Raw genomic sequence first — 18,197 nt, 5'->3', positions numbered from 1 at the left:
TAAGCCCCAGGGCGAGAATAGTTCAACAGTTATAAAAGTCATCACTGTCATAACAAATACTTTGCATAGCTAAGTGTGATTTCTAGCTACACACTTAGAGAACTTAAAAACACGAATTAGGTCTCACAGACTACATTGGACACTCGTTAACATGCTCCTTAGCTGAGTTATGTCATAACCAATCTAATGCAGCCGAAATGCCTGACCAGAAGAAACATACTGCATTCAGTAGACATAAGCTACCCGTGAGTGTACCTACTGGAGTAAAAAAACGGCCACCCCAAGGTTTCAAGGAAACAAATGCTTCCAGCTCATTAACTTCAATAGAAACTTAGGTTTTGTATATCTGATCCAAAATAGAAAAACTCTGGACACACTGTGCTCCTAATTTCAGGGAGTGTCTGTAATAATATTTTCATGCAGTGTTAATTATTGGGAGCTGGTCTTCATTTTAGTGGAACATGCAATGGAAGCCTATCTGTAACTATGGTGATTACTAAGTCTGAAGGTTAGACCTGCTTCAGTATTCTGAAGGTGATTCACTGAATTTAAAAGATGCAATAATCAAACTGCAGAAGAACATTTTTTTTTTTTTTTTTTTTAAATCTCAAAGCTACACAAACAGGTAATTTCTCCTTGCTTTTTATTATGCAAGAAGAAACAACACTCTTGGCAAAATGTCTGGCACCTCTTTCTCACAAATGCCAGTATCTAGGAATTAGCTCCCAAGGGTGGCCTTAGGAGGCTTCCAACAGGAAGAGGGACAGGAAGGGGGGAGTGCAAACATGTCATTAGTAGGATGTCGTCTACTAGTTTAGTATGGTGCAAAAGCTACCTGTATTTGTAAGTGTTCAGTTGAAAAGGGTCCAATGTAGAAAGCATTTTATTTTAACTGATATTTGTTGTAAGATGGCAAAAAGACCTTTCTTGGTTACAGACATATCTGCTATTAGGAAATTCCATTTCCTCTGGATTCCATGCTACTTTAATTAAATCTAAAAGATATATTTACTAAGCAGACATACAATGCTTTCTCAGCATCTGAAATCCTTGGTTATATGTATTCTCAGTCCAAGCACTAATGTCTCTAGAGAACTAAAACTATATTGAATTAATAGGTTAGAGTTACATAATATACCAACTATACAGTAGCAGATTCTGAAAATCTAATAATGTTGTGTGAAATGTAATTATCTAGAAGAAGACATATGTATAAAAATAAGTAATATTCCTAAAATATTTTGCTGAATTATAGTTCTTCCTGCCGGGAAGTATACCACACTGCCATGATATATGTATGAAATGTTTGTTCAGAAAAACAAAATTAGAAAATATTCTTCACATACCAACTCACTAAATGTAGGAATATATAATCAAAACTGGATCTCAAAAGTGATATAAATATATAGGGCAACATACCTGTATGTGTGACAAACAAGAAAACATGATATCTATTTATTAGTTAGCTTTGAAAGGGGGCTCGTACTTGTAATTAAAAATATATATATGACCCAAAACGCTCATATAGATAGATACGCCTATTCCCCTCCCCACCCTCCATTTTTTTTATTGACAGTCATCACCCACCTTTTTCTAGGATTATTGCCTGACATAACAGAAATTCTGCTGCTTATTCTCAACAAAGCAGTGAAAAACAATCTCTTTCCACTCTCCTGCCGTGACCCATGCTCTGGGCTTGTGCTTTTGGAGAAGTCTTTGATCTGTAGCAGGTCTCAGAGGCTCGTCTCCCGGAGGAACATGGTGCCGATGTTGTAGGAAACCTTTTTGATTCTCGATGAAGAAAGAGAAGGCTTTGGCTGCTTAGGACCAGTCCTGACCTCCAGGAAATAGCAGATCCCAGGGATTTCCTTTGGAAAGTTGTCTGGAAGCTCTTCTCGGGACCGAGGAATGAATGTGAAACTTTCTTCCCGTTTTAATAATCTAAGAAGAAAATATAGATGATGAGAATCAAATAGGCAAGAGAAACGTAAATAAATGAACAGAAATGCTAAAAACTCAGGAAGCCAATCAGTGACTGCGTTCATGCTAATGCCCCTATTTCTTTGTATGGATGTGGCCTTCATAGGATTCCAAATACTAAGAAATGTTATTTCTCAGGAAAGATCCGTCATGTATTATTGTTAATAATAATAATAATAATAATAATAATAATAATAATACAAAGCTGTTCCTGGTACTACTTAAAAATATTTGTTCATGCTTGATTTATTTCTAAAGAACATTACTTGAAAATATTTACTCAAATTTGAGTTTCTTCCTTAAACAAAAGGCTAAGGAAACCCCATAATACAAGTTTTTATTCAAACATGAAAGATTTACCCTTTATGTTTTTAAAACCTGCCCAGATTCCAGAGCACTCCTTTTATGTCTTGTAGGCTCTTGATAAGTTTTAAATGTGTGTCCTATGTCTCAGACACGTAAATCAAGTATTTAGTTTTGTAGAACAACATACATCACTCCAGTGTCTCTGATATCTGTTACTGATTTCTGGCAATCCACGTTTTCTAAACTCACTAGCATTACTGGTCCAACAACTTAATCCTTCCCTTCCAGTCACAGTTAAAGACTCTTTCCTAGTACACTAACGCTGGAAATTTAATCTTGTCCAGTTCTATGAAATGTTTAGTTTGATACTTATGCTTAAAAATGTGGCCCAGCAATTCAATTTAATTCAACAACTCTCATGGGCTGCTTCCTATTGCACAAGAAAAATCTCCTAGACGCTCTTCTAAATATAATGATAACTGAACACAACCAAAGAAGTTCAAAGATTTATCAACAGAGAGAGAAACAGGGAATAAAAGAAGAGGAAAACAATAACTGAATAAACAAACAAAAAGCACAGTACTATAAAAAAGTATAAAACAGAACAGGCTATGTATCATAAGAAAAGTAGATACTCGTATAAAAGGTGCTAACGTGTAGAAGAGGAAAAATGTTTGCAGTGGGAGGAGCGCAAAGTCTTCATAGAAGAGATGGTACTGAAAGACAAGAAGACTTGCAACAAGTGAATGTGGAGCACAACAGAATCAAAGGTTTAGAAGCGAATTCTAACAGGATCAACATGTTTCCAACCATTTGATAACATCACAGGATAAGGTAAGAATGAGAGTAAAGATTGAAGTAGTAGGTTAAGACAAAGTTTTGCAACCTTAAACTAAAAGTTTAGACTTCATTTGAAAGGCACAGTGGAGCCAAACTCTCCCTAAAAACGGTTCATCCTCTTAAGACAGGTTAACGTTAACTAGTTGTGCAATGTAAGAGATGGGTTGGGGGCAAGGAACCATGGTGACAGAGAAAGCAAAGTCAAAAAAGGCAATGTGTGGAGGGAGAACAAAGGCTATGTGAAAATGTACAAGCAGTGACAATCATCTATACACTAAGGAAAAGAAGAAAACCTAATCATACTGTCTCAAACATTGCTAATGGATAAAAAATATTCTCCAAAGATAACAGTTGGTGGTACTAAGAATTCTTGCAATATGAGCAATCTATAGTTACTTTTATCAACCAGAGTTGTAGTATTTGGCTTTGTAAAGGATTAAAAAATAGTTCCAATTCATCCTTCCTTAAAAACATCACACGATTATATTAACTTGGGACATAAGGAAATGAGGCTCATGCTAATATTTCAAAATTCTTTCAAACGCCTTATCTCATTTCATGCATATAACATAACCCTATTCAAAAGCCAAACATGCTCTCCTCTGACAATTCAAGGAGGGCGAAAGTGAGTCCAGAATAAATTAGAGTGATTTGCTCGTGGAAGTAGCAAAACAGTGGTGGCACTAGAACTGGAATTGAGATCTGCTAATTCCTAGTCAAGCTGAGTCCTACAGTAAATACTAAGACAACACGAAGATAGCTTTCCACCACAAAACAACTAAACTGGTATAGGTGGGGCATTAGTGACAATCAAAATGGAAGTTGTCAGTACTGTGTGTTTTGCTTTTGTTTTCACAGGTGTTGATTTTCTTTACATATACTATATAATTAGTCACTTCAGATGTATGTTCAGATTCTCTAAATAATAGTTTAATTTAGCAATGAATTCCATGATAATTTTGCTTAGGTGCTTAGCTCAATTAGAACAGTCATTGGTTTGCAACACGTGGGTGTCAATCAATCAATACACATTTGTTGAGTGCCTGTGACATGCTAAAACAGTACGCTGAATGGAGGAGAGTAAGTGTGGACCACAGAATGAGTTCATCTAAAATTTAAAAGACAAAAGATACTGATAGAAAGAAATCAGCAATACAAGGCACTATATTGACCACACAGGATACAATCCAAAGGAGGAAATTCTGTAGGAAAATGGGAGAGGTGATGGCTGTGGATCTTAATACAAAAGTCAGGAATCAGAGCATCAAATACATTTCCACCGACCAGAAAACAGACCATAAGCTCAATCTTTCTAGCAGGTTTCCTTAAAATCCCACAATCAACCAATAAGAGAAGCCTACATTTCTTGTTCCCTATACTTTATGCCCGCTAATTTCTCTCTTTCGGTTTGTTTGCTTCACCAAGGTCTTTATATTTTGCTATAACTGAGATTTTTCTGAAGGAGAAAAACAAATTGGGGTTACATCTATGAAAGTACATACTTGTAAATGACTAAAAGGAGTGCGCACTAGCTGATTTGGATACTAGGATTTCTAAATAATTCACTGCACTCTGCTGGGAGGAAAGTTCACAGTGAATTGATCTCTAGACATTTTAAATATATCTCATACATACCATGCTAAAAAGTCACACAGACAACGGCTTTTATGGGGTTTTATTCTTTTCTAAGTAAACATTTTGGTGTCAATAAATATAGTTTTATATTTCAATAATAAAAATGAGAGCACATACGGATAAATTGGTCCAAGCTCCTGTGAGAGCCAGGATTTAGCAGCTTTTGTATATATGAACACGTCTATGTGATTTGTATATATGGTTTCCAGCAGGACAACGTGAGTGAGTTACTGGTGGGTCTGGGCAGGAGGTCAGGGGGAATGTTTGACACAGCCTGCCCGGGGAAGACATGAGTCATGGTGCTGAATAAATGATCACATGTATGTACAGGGAGTAAGAATTCCAGACACCGATTACCCCAGAACCTCCGATCCCTCTGAAATGCTTTATTAAGCCCAAGTCCCAGGGCTGGCTCTAAAGCTCTGCCTAACAATTCATTTCTTCAGCAACTCAGGACAGCTATGGAAGCTTAGATTCTACCTAAATCTAAATTAATCCCCAGCTGGTTGATATACAACCTGGGGGTTTCGGCAACATGTACAGTAAGTATTATGAAGCCACACAAATCCTAGTTTACCTGCCTGTCACTCTTCCTTCTCTCAACAGAGTTTTCTCTACAAATTGATTTTCAACATGAAAATTAACTGCAGCTTTGGATCAGTGGGTGGCCCTGAAGCATGTGAGGGAAGCTTGATTCCCTGGAGGTTCACGGAGCTGCTCCCTCACCACTGCAGAGATGAAGCTGATCTCTGATTCACTCGGCTCTTGTTTGTGGGCCCATTTGCCCAGGTTTTCACCATTGCTTGTTTATTTTGGTCTTTCTCTTTCATGTTGAAGGCATTCAACACATTATTAACATCCTTGGAAGTCTCTTTCTATTTAAGTGGGAGGCATGAAAATCTGATTGGAAGCTTTACGGCAAAATTTTACGGAATTGTGGGTTTCCCCCGACCATTTCATTAGGGGTCTATATTATTTTGTGTCTTTCCCTTGGACCAATTTGACCAAGTAGCAATGTTCAAATCATGCCTGTGGGATTACACCTGGCTTCTGGCATTCTGGAAGCTCAATGGAGGAAATGGGCTGGGACTCTCACTGTTCAGTATGCAGACTTCTACTTAATCTCCCTTTAGTCACCTGCCTGAGTTTGCAGCCTCTTTGGTTCAATATCTCAGGAAAACAAACCTCATATATCCTACTAGAGTTACTTCCCCCCACCAAAAAAAATCTATTTTTTCTTAGTAACAGAGTTTTTGATAAACACACGGCTCCCCAGCTGGAAACTACATTTCCCAATTTCCCTTGCACTAAGGTTCTAAGTAATTATTAGGTTCCTACAATTAGATTAATTTGCCCAAGATTTGAGTGGCAGAAGTGAAGTAGATTCTATTTTCCTTTGACAACTGACTATTAACACTGGCTATCAAGGTTATAATTTTCAGAAGGATCCAGTTTCTAGCTTCCTGAGTATGAAAGAAATGGCCCAGGATTGGTGACGTTTTCGCCTACCTTCCTAATCACCGGAATACATATTTACATATTTAGGCATCCATTTTTCAGCTTCTTGATGTTCAAAGGCTGGTCTGGCTGTGCCAGGGCTCCAGCCCTAGACCATTATAGCTCCTGTGGTGGCTTCAGAGTTGGGAGCTCGCCTAAGAAGTCAGTTTTATATTTTGGGTACATTATTTCAACATATCCAGCTGAGAACCTGTTCTCTTATCCTTTCCATTGATTCTGTAAGCACAACATACTTGCATTAAATCTCTTTCTGCTTAAAATACCTGGAATGGTTTCTACTTCTTGTACATTTTCTGGAATTCCTCTCAGTCACATGTTGGACCTCGTACATTAATCTTCTAATTAACCTCTCTCTCTCTCTCTTTCTCTCTCTCTCTCTTCCTGTTGCTATTTAGATTTAGAGTGAATATGTTTGCTTTTTGCTGTACCTTTTTTTGTAGGACCTGAGATTCAGCTTTCTCCTGTATACTAAGCCAAATACCACTCATGTATACACTTTCCATCTTGCTCTCTTCCATTGTTAAGGTCTTTTCCATTCCTTGTAAGAACATGCTGGAAGAGGGTTATACTTCTTTTATAGCTTTACTATCATTTTACTATTGTTTCAGAAGAAATTAATGATAAACTCAGGTGTTCAATCTGCTATTTAAATTAGAAGTTTCTATTGTTGCCAGTTACTCATCTAAATATCCTTTTGCTAAGGAATGCATTTGGATTCTAATTATAATGGAATTAGACTCTATATCTGAATGTTTGAGAAGGATGACAGTTCTGAAAAATGAAAATTAAAAAGATGAAAATTCCTTATGTTTTCTAAGTATTCTGTAGTTCCTGAATTTTTCCTATTCACCTTCTTTTTTCTACCTGAGTGGAAGAAAAGAAGGAACTCTGTCTGCTCTGTATTTCTGCTCTTTGCTTCACTACTCTGACATCTGATGCAGTGTGAAGACAGGGCCAATGAAACTATAGTTATTCAGTCAGATAGGCAGTATAAAATCTCCTGAAATTCAATGATTCATCCTCTGAAAATAACACTGCTGTCCAAATAAGGAAAGTAAGTCTAGCTCACCATGAAATAAAACACAAGGCTCTCACCAAATTTTTAGGCATTTTAAGGTTACAAACATTTTAAGTTGCACATTTTGTGACAATTTTATAAGATCGCTACTTTGTGGGTTTTAATATTTAGGTTAATGGATAAGTTCTCAAAAAGGGATACTTTCCCTGCATGTATCCTGAGAATTTTAAGGCAAAAAGCCTCAGAGGCACGACTGTAACATGCCAGCTCATTTCTTCCTGCAGCCCCCCTGAGTCACCATTAAGGGCAAAGCACGCATGCTATGGATTCCACGGTCTGCATGCCTGGTGCTTGCTCCCCAGTGCACATTTCGGCATGCATTTCCTATCTGAGTGGACTCCTAAATTCCTGAATTTTAGAATGCTGAATAGCTAAAGATGCTTCCACACCATTGGCTTCCGTGGACATTGTCAACTTTGTCCATTAACAGCCTAAAAACTCCATTTAACAGACTAAATACCAACAAGATTTAAAATTAAAAACACTCAAAAATGCTGTATGCCTATAGGCAGAACTTTTAAAAAGATGAGAAACGAGGGATTATAAAAAATAACTAACTACAATTCCACTGACTCTATTCCTTATGCTGTACTTCACATCCTGTTAATACTTAAAAAAAAGATAACTATAATCCGTATTTGTAAATTAAATAGTAATTGCCTCACATTTTTTCATTCCTCAGACCAAAATTCTTTCATAAGAACAAGTTCATCATCATGCTGATCTTTCAGTAAAAAATATAAGGGATGGAATGGAAAGAAGAAAATATGAACATTTATTTTTTTAAGAAAGGACAATCCTTCATTGATTTCATTATAAATAAATAAAAATTAGAACCAGAATCAATTTTAAAGAATTTTATGTCCTATATTTTATGTATTTCTGAACCAAGAAAAAGCAGAATTAGCCTAGATATACTGTCAGAATACACAGAGTTGTAATGACTTCAGTTCCAAAGAGGACAAATCAGCCTGAGGAAAGTATTTAGTGGCTAGAAAACAAAAGGTAAACTTTTTTCCTCTTCTTCAAGAAAACTTTTTTCCCATTTCTTTTCACTGCTTCTTAAACAATGTTTTACAGCAAACATTCCTTGCAAATTCCCCTAAACTGGTATCTCTCAGAAATACTAATTTTTGTGGATAGCTACTAAGGTAAGGTAGTAAATAGAAATGAGATAGGTGAAGAGATTGGTAGATAAACGCTATAAATCTGGTCTCTTACATTTTAGGGTCCCCTTACCCTGTACAGGTGGCATAGGGGCAAATTAGCTACTGACTCTGGTTAAGTCATTTAAATTCTCTGGTTCTCTCAGTTTCCTTGTGGAAAAAGAAAGATTTGGATCTAATTTATTTCAAAGATTATTTACAGCTCTAATATTTAGTGGAGATTGAGAATTTAAATACTACTCAGATTATAGAGGGTCATGTTAGTTTGAGACTTGCAAACCTGAATAATTCTCAAGTAAGATCTTCAGAGAAAAACACTGTTGTGTTGGCCAATATCATTAAAGCTGATTACAGAGCAATTTTGATTTAGTAGTGGGTGACTAATGCATGAGAATCTTTGTACTTTAATCAGAGCTATGAAAAAGATTCTTGAGCATAGCACTTAGAGCAGAGATGTCTCCTAGTGCACAGTGTTACACACAAAAGAACAGGGAGAGGAACTGACTGATAAAGACCACGTCCTAACTGAGATCACTTTCAATTTTCTAGTTTAAAAATTACTTCTCCAAACATACTCTATTTATTAGATATTAAAATGTATTTTCATAATACAATTCATGGTCGTTTATTTTTCTGGATGGTAGACTGCTTTGTTTCGAAGGGAATTGAAACATACCTATTTATTGAATGTAACAATACAATATACAAACAATCCAACATATGATATATTGTTATTATATATAATTATAGTAATGATATCATTTATATCAATTTTAATACGATACAAAATTTGTGAATTCCTTTAAAGAACAATGTGCTTAAATGAGAAAAAGGGAGAAAGAGAAATTGATTTAGAAGAAATTTGATTACACGCTAACCCAAAGAACTTCAAAAGAAAAAAAAAATCAATTCAGAAGGGATTATTTTTAAAAATGAGTAAAAATGACTTTCTAGTTCTAAGGCTCAATGATGACCACACCGTACACAGAATAGTTATGTGTTTTTGCCCGGTCGGCTGTGTAATTACTTCTTTAAAGGTGTTCATACCTTGTATGCTTTCGTTCTATTCCTACTACCACAGTTCTAGTTCATGACCATATCTCAGGCCTGGAACAACACTGTGTCCTCTTAAGAGTCATAGTTCCTGTAATTTTCCTTATTGTAACATTACCTCCAGATAAGTTTTCCTTTGAACCTGTTTTTCCAGGCCCCCAAAAATTCACTGGGTCTCCAATAGCATATAAGATCCACTATTATCTAAGTTGAAAATAAATTCTCAGTCTCTCTAGAGATGTTAGAACTGTAATAATGTTTTAAATAAATGTTTTACTTTGAAATAATTTCAAATTTAAAGAAGCACGGTAAAGATACTATATATAGTTGAGTTCCCCTAAATTCTTTAGTCTGGTTCTCCCCACGTTAACATTCTACAAAACCCTGGTACATTTGTCAAAACTAAGAAATTAGTAAAAGCATATTATTATTAACTAAATTACAAGCATTATTCAGGTTTCACTGCTTTTTCCACTGATGTCCTTTATCTGTTGCAGGATTTAAGTGTAAAATTTTTGGAAATAATCTAGACTAATTGTTTTTTCTAATTCATGAGGAAAGGGAGGATGAGATTATAACTGTGACTTATCTAGGGTCAGAAATAATTAGTGGCAGGACAGTAATGTGAACTTCAGTCTCCAGATATCTTTTATTCGGTCATTCAATTAGTTAACCAGCCAGTAGCAGGTCTCAATATTTCCAATATTTTTGGAAATCTAATCAGAACACTTGAAAAACTTCTTTCCAGAGAAGTACATGTGTGAGTAGAGTACACACACAAAATGTGTCAGGAAACTCATAACATACTAACCCTGAGACTTACATAAATGGTACACAATACCCCATCACCTCAACAACACTACTTTACTTGTATTCTGTCTTGGATTTCTAAAGCAAATTTTACTTGAATTGTGGTTCCATAGCCAAGAAATGTCTAAAAATTACTTTTCTACTTGGTCTTTTTAGCTAAAATATGAACATCTAAAAATATTCAGAAAGTGTCCTTTATCTTTTGTTAATTGTAAAATAAACATTGGCCTCCAGGTCACCTGAAATGATGCCATTTTTTAAAGAAGAAAGAAAAAGGAAAACGTGGGTTGGTTTTTCCCTCTTGCTTTAGATCATTCTCAATTATCTTAGTCACTTTCACTTTACAGTGATTTAATGTCAAACATTTAGCTAAACTTTGCATTATTTATAAACATATTATTTATGGCCAATAAAATAACTATTATTTATACTTCATACAAGTTCCTTTCTGTGTGAAATTCATAGATGTCCCCCATGTAAGAACTATTGACATGAATCAGATTAGTGTCTTTAAATTCTGAACTCTAAACTAGGTAATTAACTTTTCAGCACTACTGTCATGGGAAAAAAGAAACATCCTTCAAAAATAGAAAGGAATGTTTCTTTATATAGGACCAGTAATACCTCTACATTCGATCATTAGCCTAATCATACAGACCAAGCCTATGCCAAATGATCAACTAAACTATAAAGAAAAGAATGTCAAAACTATTTAATTTTAGATTTCAGATTTATGAACAAATAAAAATAACCATTATTATACAGTCCGGTTTATACACTTTTGCACTGATTCTGACAACTACTTTAAGCAATTAGACTTGTAGAAGTGAGTGAGCTAATAGATAAGTACAATCTTTACTATAAAAATAACTGCAACATTATATTCTGATCCTCAAAGACTTTTACTATTGTAACCTTAAATATGTCGGTAAATACGTCGAATGATTCAGGTAGGATATTCTAAAGGTCAACAAGCTAGGCTAGATTTATTTTAAAAATTAGGAAGGCTTATGATTTCCAATCTTAGAATTACATTTCCTCGGAAAAATGATACTTCATACAGCAGGGAGACAAAAGAGCAAAATAAGAATGTCGAAATGAGTAAAATATCTCATTCAATTTTGCTAGATGTGACTTTTATGGGCACATTTAAAAGAGTAATAGTAATGTTGCTGTCTGTAATTGGATAAATAGAAATATAATTTTTGAGGCACAGCTCAAGTTTTCCTTTTGGGAAAACTATTAAGTCATTTGTCTTTACTGATTATTTTTCTTTTGTAAAATATAGTGTTTTGGTGCTTCTTATAAAGGATGAGATGATCAATAAAGTCATTTCAAAAGATTGACAGGACAGTCTTTTAATCAGCCCAAATACTATTTATTTTCTCTAAATATCAAGTCACTAGTGCAGACGAACATTTTGATTTTTTTAAAAACAGGTGGCTATAGGTGAACTACTAGACAGGAATTTCCTAAAGTTTGTTGGATGTCTTTCCCCACATTAAGCATTTATAGGAAGAAGAGTAAGTATTTACAGTATAGTATCCCAGTCTTGTATAACAATTATATTGACAAAGGAATAGAAGATTTTCTAGCTCGTGTTTTTAACGAGTGTTATTATTAACTTTTACATGCAAAAAATATATATCTAACTTCATGTTTCTTCTATTATTCTATGCATATTTCAATATACTAGAAAGATGCATTCCTCTAAACTGTCTATAAAGTAAAATTCTGAATAGCAAACCTCTGTGACACAAAATGTTTTAGGCTCACAGAAACAAAAGATGGTTTTCTGTTTAACTCGGAAGCCTCTATTTGCCACAGTTCGGTCACATACACTTAGGTGTAGATCCAGAGATAGAGATACTGATAATGGTTAAAAATGTGGAGACACTAAGTAAATATTTTATGAAAAACATACCTCTTTTTATCACCCTGAGTATGAAAAGAAGTCCAGGACAGCAAAAATGCAACCTGGGCATATTTATATGTACAGAGACAGGAAAGGAGATGAGTGGACATTTGGACCTGTCCAAAATATCCATGGAGACACTTGGGCCACACCAAAAGGTCCCTGATATTTGGTTCTGTTAAAAATGTCCACACTTTAAAAATGTCCCTGGGGTAAACTAGTCCATAACACTTATTGATACTTTTTGTGTACAGGATTAATACATTAAAACACTGTCATGTTTTATTAGTCCAATAATTGTGTTGTGGCTGTTTTGCCAATGATGACCCCTCTTGCCTCTGTAGCTTAGCTCGTAATTGCACATGGGGTTAGGTACATGAGTTGCCATGGACCAAATGTCTCCGTGGATGTTTTGAAAAGGACCAAATGTCCTGCAAGAAGAAAGGAATGGAATCTTCCTTGCTTGCTCCCTACTAGTCTCTTCACTGTTTTCTACCAGAGGAAATCCTCACATCAAGGCAAGTGATATTCAGAAATTACTATTCCTTACCATTAGTTAATCACCCAAAAGTCAGTTTGGCCATGGATAAGAACTAAGGCTCTAAATAAGGCAGCTATGAATCTGAATTTGACTCCCACACTTAAACTTAGCTGTGTGTTCTTGGTGACTTATTTAACCTCCCTAAGTCTCAGTTTCGTCTCTGAAAAATAAAGACAATAACCATGCTTAACTCACAGCCTTGCTGTGAAGATTAAATAAGGTAATGTGGATAAATTGCTGAGAAAGTATAAGTTCAATAAATGTTTGCTATTACTATCATGACATTTTTGAGCAAAAAGAAATTTTAGAGATCGTCTAGGTCATTTCCCTCATTGTAGAGATGAGGAAACCAAGCCCAGAAACATTACCTGGTTTGCCAAAAATTACACAGCAAATTAATATCTGGACCAAGATGAAGGTCAGTTCTCTGGATTTCTAGGGTAGGAATTTATATACCAAATTCTAGCCTAAACAGTGTCATTCGTGGACTTTTAAGCTTGGTTCTAGTGGTCTAAATATAGCTGCAAATTAAATATTACCACTTGTTGAGTGCCCAGCTTTTTAGAGATTATAGAGGGGTAGCTATGTCTGAGGGAGACGGCAAAATGAGGGACTGCAGTTATCTTTATCAAAATTCCATGTTTCTCAGGGCTGCTTCTTAGTCTCCACCTGATACCAAGGACCTTACCGCTTCTTAAATAGAGAAATATAATTCAGTCATTGTTAGGAACTTAATTGTCCTCTCAAAATCCATCTGTTGAAACCCTGCCCCTCAGTGTGATGGCATTAGAAGGTGGGGACTTTGGGAGCAAGTGAGAATCAGATGAAGTCATGAGGGTGGAGATTCCAGGAATACAATTATAAGAGTCATGGTAGAGATTGCCTTCTCTTTCCACTGCATGAAGACAAAAGGAGAAATCACAAAGACGGTTCTCATAAGAACCTGACCATGCAAGAACCATGATCTCCAATTTCCAGGCTCCACAACTGCGCGAAATATACTTCTGTTGCCTATACGCCACCCAGGCTATGGTGCTTTGTTATAGCAGCACAAAATGACTAGGACAGCCCTGTGGCAGCTTTCTCTTTTCAGTAATCGATATCTTTAGTTCCAACAAAAATCCTTTACAAGCCAGAGCACTCAGCTTGCAAAAGTTCTTTTCTTCCCCAGATTTTTCTTTTACATAATTGATAGGTTAAAAAGAAAAACTATGCTTAACTAACCGGCTTGCTTTTCTTTACTCATTTTATAGTTGATCTACTTCTGGACTTTTCCGAATGCCTATTTTTCTTTCACTGTGAACCCCCTTCTGTTAAAAGCAAGCTGTCTTCTAAGCACTGTTTTATATAAACAGGTCACCATACCAGGAGATGGACAGTGGAGCAGGATAGGGTAGTGGCCAAGTGCAAAGATGGAGAAGCATAAGTAGGATTGGGACTCTAGTTGTAGGCAGAGTTCAGCCCTTAGATTTTTCCCTTGATGTAGACAAACACTCCACCCCTTAAAAAATGTCTATTTCAGAATCCCTGGCACCTGTTAGCAAAGACAAACTAAGGTTGCAGAGAGAATTAAGGCTGCAAATCAGCTGATTTTGAAATAGAGAAATTATCCTGGATTATCCAATAGGCCTAATGTAATCGCAGGGTCCTTAAATGTAGAAGATCTTTTTCTGAAAAAAGTCAGAAAAGGAAGACCTTTTTCTGAAAAAGAAGATAAGACAATGAAAGCCATGGCGAAAAGTTGCAATATTATTGGCTTTATAATGGAGGAAGGAAGCCATGAAGCAAGGAATGCAGGTGGTCTCTAAAAGCTGAAAAGGGCAAGAAAACACTATCTCCTAGAACTTCCAGAAAAGAATGCATCCCTGATGACACCTTGATTTTAGCCCACGGAGACTCATATTGGACTTTTATCGTACAAAACTGTAAGATAAATTTGTGTCATTTAAGTCACAAAGTTTGTGGTAACCTAATTAACATATATGCAATTATGTACCTCTTCTTAAATTGGAGGATTTGCCAAGAACACAGTCAGTTTCTATCACATGATTATGATTTAGTCATCAGTAAGATGTCTTTGCTAATAAAAACTTGTAGGAATAAGCTGATTACTGGCTCAGTACTGAGTCAGAGCTCAAGATGCCTTTGTCCAAATTACCAAACCCACTGTTTCTTTGGGATTGCCAAATGAGGTCTGTAATCCAATTATCATACATAATTCCACATGGCTAGACCTATAAAACATGAAAGTCAAGTGCAGGAATAAGATTGTCTATTCCTTCATAGAAAGAACAGAATGAAGCAATAAATAATGTCTACTATGTTCCAAGTATTAGGAGCTTTATAAAAATCATATTTAATCCTAACAATACTCTTCTGAAATAGGTACCAATTTTAAATATGAGAAAACTGGGCCCAAAGAACTAAATTGCTAAAATTCACAGAGAATAAGTTTTAAAGCCTGGATTTCAACCTATGCACTCTGATTCTAGAGTTTGTGCCCTTAACCACTACCCCTATCCTGCTCCATTGTACAGCTCCTGTTATGGTGAGCTGTTTATATAACAGTGGTTAGAAGGCAGCTTGGTTTTAACAAAAGAAGGGGCCTTTCCCAGTAAATGAAAAATAGGCATCATGAAAAGTCCAGTAGATCAACTATAAAATGAGAATAGCAAAAATATTAAAAGTTAAAAGAAAATTTTATTCAAAATAAAGAGTCTCAACATTCTTAGTTTGCACATAGCAAGGAAATACAACTAATGATTTGTTCAGGTAAATCATTTGATTATTCATGCCATTTCCAAAATTGCTGAAACTGTCCTTAGTATAAGAAATTATTTCAGTTTCACATATCAATAGCTTGATGTTAAAAGAGACTTGTTTGTAATGTGTGCATTATTTTAAAATTTGGATGAGCTGGGAACAAAGATGAGTAAACATCACATTTACTAGAGAAAAACAAAAACATCAAACATGAAAAATTAAAAACTCACTGAAGATTTAGTTTTGTCCAGAAAAAAAAAACTAGTAATAAAGTGCTCTAAGTGAAGAGGAAATGGTCCTTGGGCATTATTGCATGCAATAAGATGACTCATACACTAAATCTAAAAAAAAATGAAGGTCATCATATAAAAGTTATAGTCCTGATTTTAAAATCCTTATTCCTTATAACCAAATGAATTAATAACATCTGATCATTTCAATTCTAATAACCTAAAGGAAACTCAATTACATCAAATGAAATGTAAAGTCCTCTAACATAATGACAGGTAAGTAATGTTCATAGGAACATACTTTGTAATAACAAAACGTAGGAGGGAAAGCTCTCAGTGTTCATCAACAGAGAAATAGATGAATAAAAATTAAAATATGGTGTAGTCATACACTGGAATGTTGTATAGTAATTAAAATGGTGAGCTAGACACATATGTCTCAACATGGATAGATCTTAAAACATGAAATTTAAAAAAAGTTAGAGAAAGGTTCATACAAATATCACTCACAGAAATTAAAACATGTAAAATAAAATTGTATTCTTTATGGATATATCTGAGAAAGTTAATGGATAAAACAATGGACTTTTAAACACGCCAAATTCATTAGGGCATTTGTCACAGTGAAAGAAAGGAAAAATTCCAAAGGAACTCTTTTATTCATTTTGATTAAATAATAACTGAAGCAAATATAATATATATTAAACCACTGGTGGGGGTCATGGGTATTATATTATTATTTAAAAAATTTTTAATACTTCAAAATATTTATAAGTGTTTTTTTTTAAATCAACTATTTAAATATTTTAAGCTAACTGTATTTGGAATAAATTATTCAGAAAATAATTTCACTTTATCATAATATCCAGATAATCCACTCTCTCAAAGATTGTCAATCATATAATCTTACTAAAAATAAATTGAATATAAACCTCTCTGAAGATTTCAAGATCACCAGACAATATTGGACATTCTACAGGATTTAATTCAGAAAAGAAAACTAGAAATCTCAAGCTCTCATGAGCTTAAAACTCAGTTTCATTTCACAAATTCTTATTTGCTATAAGAAAGTGCAATTTTGTCTCCTAATAGAAAATGTCCCTCAGAAGACAATCCTGGCATTTCACTGTGAGCATCCTGGGAAAGGGGAGTACACTGCACACCTATGGGTTCAAAAATCACCTGTACAGTTGGGAATGCAACAATTATACGAGGTGGAACTGTCTAAGATTCATAGATGAAATGAACAGAAAGTACTTAGGCACCAAACTGATCCAAAATCTGAAAACCTTGTCACACTGAGATCATATACCTACATTTAATTTTCTAGAAATTTACCAGGAGCCAAGGTGTTTTTCATGGCATCCCAATCCCAGATTAAAATGGATGTCAAAGGTCATTGCGTCCAACCCACTTTTCTGAAGCAAGGGAAGACAAGCTGAAGTAGCAAATGGTTGGGACTCTAGGGTCTCAATAATCAGCTTCCATCAAGGAAATGGGGATAAGATTATCTGCTCTCAATCACTGGATTGTAACCCTCCCCCTCCCCCCCTTAATCTGGTCTCCTTTCTACAACCTTAGTGATCTTTTAAAAGCGTAAATCTGGTTAAGTCACTCCTCTGCTCAAAACCCTAAATGTCCTTCATTGCTCTTAGATTACCTTGAAGCCCCTTAACTTGACTTATCAACTTTGGCTGGTCTAACTTCAGTTTCTCTCTCTAGCCTCATTTTAGCCCATTCCTCCTCATGCTCTAATACTCTAATCAGAGTTGCTTGACCTCGACATTACTCTATGGTAATTGTTTATTCACCTACCACTTAGTCTGTGGTCTCCTTCACGAGGGCAGAGGTCATATTTATACTATTCATTACTGTAACATTAGTGTCTATCATAGAACTTGGAATATAGTGCTACTCAACAAGTATTTGATGAAAGAAGGAAAGGAGGGAGGAACACAGGGAGAGGGAGGAAAAGGTTATTGTGCGGATAAAGTGTAAAAATATGTTTATAAAGCATTAGTAGAAATTACATGATTTGGGACCAATCAGAGAAACTGTCTTTTAGAATCTACTTGCTGGCAGCTGAATGTGGCTCAGCTGCCACGTGGAACCAAAATGGAACCTTTGGCTCCATTTTTGGTTTTTGTTTTGTTTGGGGGTGGGGGAGGGCAAGAGCAGACAGTAACAGAACAAAATGTCTCAGTGCTTGCAGTGGTTGAAATGATTCATTCCTTCAGACCTATTGATCAACCATCATCAGAAACTCAATTAATGCGAACAAGATTATGAAAACTCAGGGACAGTAACCAAATCCACAGACCCTGTGTGCTTGTGGGGTTTCATTATGGGTCACATGTAAACA

The 18,197-nt window shown here is 35.4% G+C and overlaps 1 protein-coding gene across 1 annotated transcript in view; it reads right to left on the bottom strand.

The window, feature by feature from the left end:
• Positions 1 to 1,428: 1,428 nt before the first annotated feature.
• The window catches only part of GUCY1A2 (guanylate cyclase 1 soluble subunit alpha 2), a 271,854-nt gene continuing 255,085 nt past the window's right edge, over positions 1,429 to 18,197 (bottom strand). The window contains exon 8 of the mRNA XM_074335531.2: positions 1,429 to 1,941. Within this exon, the coding sequence (XP_074191632.1) occupies positions 1,734 to 1,941 (208 nt within the window). The 3' untranslated portion in view covers positions 1,429 to 1,733. The remainder of the gene's footprint in view (positions 1,942 to 18,197) is intronic.

The sequence above is a fragment of the Rhinolophus sinicus genome, chromosome 14, assembly GCF_057876585.1.
Source record: "Rhinolophus sinicus isolate RSI-liver-muscle chromosome 14, RSI-T2T, whole genome shotgun sequence".
Lineage (NCBI taxonomy): Eukaryota > Metazoa > Chordata > Mammalia > Chiroptera > Rhinolophidae > Rhinolophus > Rhinolophus sinicus.
The sequence above is the reverse complement of the archived record's forward strand: the minus strand, read 5'-3'. Positions and strand labels throughout refer to the sequence as shown.